The sequence below is a fragment of the Anneissia japonica genome, unplaced genomic scaffold (genome assembly GCF_011630105.1).
Source record: "Anneissia japonica isolate Jap-2015-1 unplaced genomic scaffold, ASM1163010v1 scaffold181508_len1369_cov153, whole genome shotgun sequence".
NCBI lineage: Eukaryota > Metazoa > Echinodermata > Crinoidea > Comatulida > Comatulidae > Anneissia > Anneissia japonica.
This window is the reverse complement of record NW_022739738.1, coordinates 1-1,369: the sequence shown is the minus strand read 5'-3', so window position 1 is coordinate 1,369 and position 1,369 is coordinate 1. Positions and strand designations below refer to the sequence as shown.

At 36.9% G+C, this 1,369-nt stretch overlaps 1 protein-coding gene across 1 annotated transcript; it reads left to right on the top strand.

Annotated features, from left to right (window-relative positions):
- The first annotated feature begins 6 nt into the window (after positions 1-6).
- LOC117117983 (ATP-dependent translocase ABCB1-like) lies at positions 7-1,097 on the top strand. The gene is made up of 2 exons (XM_033262479.1): positions 7-53; positions 792-1,097. Exons 1-2 carry the CDS (start codon positions 15-17, stop codon positions 1,080-1,082), a joined length of 330 nt encoding a protein of 109 aa, XP_033118370.1. The 5' UTR covers positions 7-14; the 3' UTR covers positions 1,083-1,097.
- Positions 1,098-1,369: the final 272 nt, after the last annotated feature.

The following is a 1,369-nucleotide window of genomic DNA, read 5'->3' as shown; positions in this document are numbered from 1 at the left end:
GCACACTAATTTCGATGTTGGAACGTTTTTATGATCCAGCGGAAGGTAGTGTGGTAAGTCTAAATTAAAGATCTTATAAACACAAGATAGCGTTCTCTGCGATTTACGAGTGCAAATTCTGTAATAAGGCATGAATGGCGCCCTCTTGCTAAATTGGAAACTTTTGACCCTTGACCACTCTGACCATACAGTACACCGTGCGACTTTACCTTAGGGTATCAATCCTTGAACAGCAGAACAGGAACCATCTCAGATCCATGGCAACAGATAGGACGCCCTCTTCCAAAACTGATTACTTTTTCGCTTCGGTAATAGCGCATGAATGGCGCCCTCTTGCTAAATGGGAAACTTTTGAACCTTGACCGACGCTTTTATTTGTTACGCGTAAATCGCGGAGAACGCTATCTTGTGTTTATAAGATCTTTGGTCTAAATCTACACTTGTTATCATATTTTGTTATGGTTTCACATTCAATAGCATGTATCTTGGCAACCATTGATTGGAAACACACTGTAGGTGTGTTTCTAGTACATCAAGATAGAAATGGTTCTTTTATTATTGATTGCTAATTAGATTGACAAGAAAACAACCGCGTCATAACTGCATTTTCAACCGATTGTAGGACATGTTTCCTGATTTAGAAAGTAAAATGTAGTCAATATGTAATTTAGTTTCTGTGGTAAAGATTTAAAATGAATCATATTTATCGTGAAGTAGATTGAATACTTAATCACTATACCGATTGCTCCCAAAGAGAAGAGATGAACTAACAAGATGAACATTTCTTTCAGATGGTTGATTCCAATAATATCAAGACTTTGAATCTACCATTCTTGAGATCACAGATGAGTATCGTCAGTCAAGAGCCAGTACTCTTCAACTGTACCATCCGTGAGAATATTGCATACAGTGTGGAAAACATCCCGGACTTGGATGCAATAATAAATGTTGCAAAACAAGCAAACATACATGATTTTATCTCTAGCCTACCAGAGGTTAGTACCAAGAATCCAAGATGTTATGTGCAGATCACTGAATGGTTGTCATTGCATGGTATACAAATAATGAATGTTTATGAGTGAAACGGAAAGAATATTTTCATGAGTTGAAGGATCGACTGTTCCATTCAACGAGGCTGAGCCGAGTTGCATGGAACAGTCTATCTTTCAACTCGTGAACATTTTCTTTCCATTACGCTAATAAAAAACATTTATTATTTGTTTTATAACACACCTAAAATAGATTCTTGATTCATCTTGGGATTCTTGTCGAATGACATTACCAATGTGGTCTAAAATCACTATTGTGGGCCATAAAGACTCCCCCTGTATTTTTCAACCTCCATACAAATTTGACCCAACATATATAT

Bases quoted from the DNA above. Each gene is read 5' to 3' on its own strand.
- LOC117117983 (XM_033262479.1), top strand. From the start codon at position 15: ATGTTGGAACGTTTTTATGATCCAGCGGAAGGTAGTGTG. The intron at 54-791 runs GTAAGTCTAAAT...CATTTCTTTCAG, and splicing joins ATCCAGCGGAAGGTAGTGTG to ATGGTTGATTCCAATAATAT.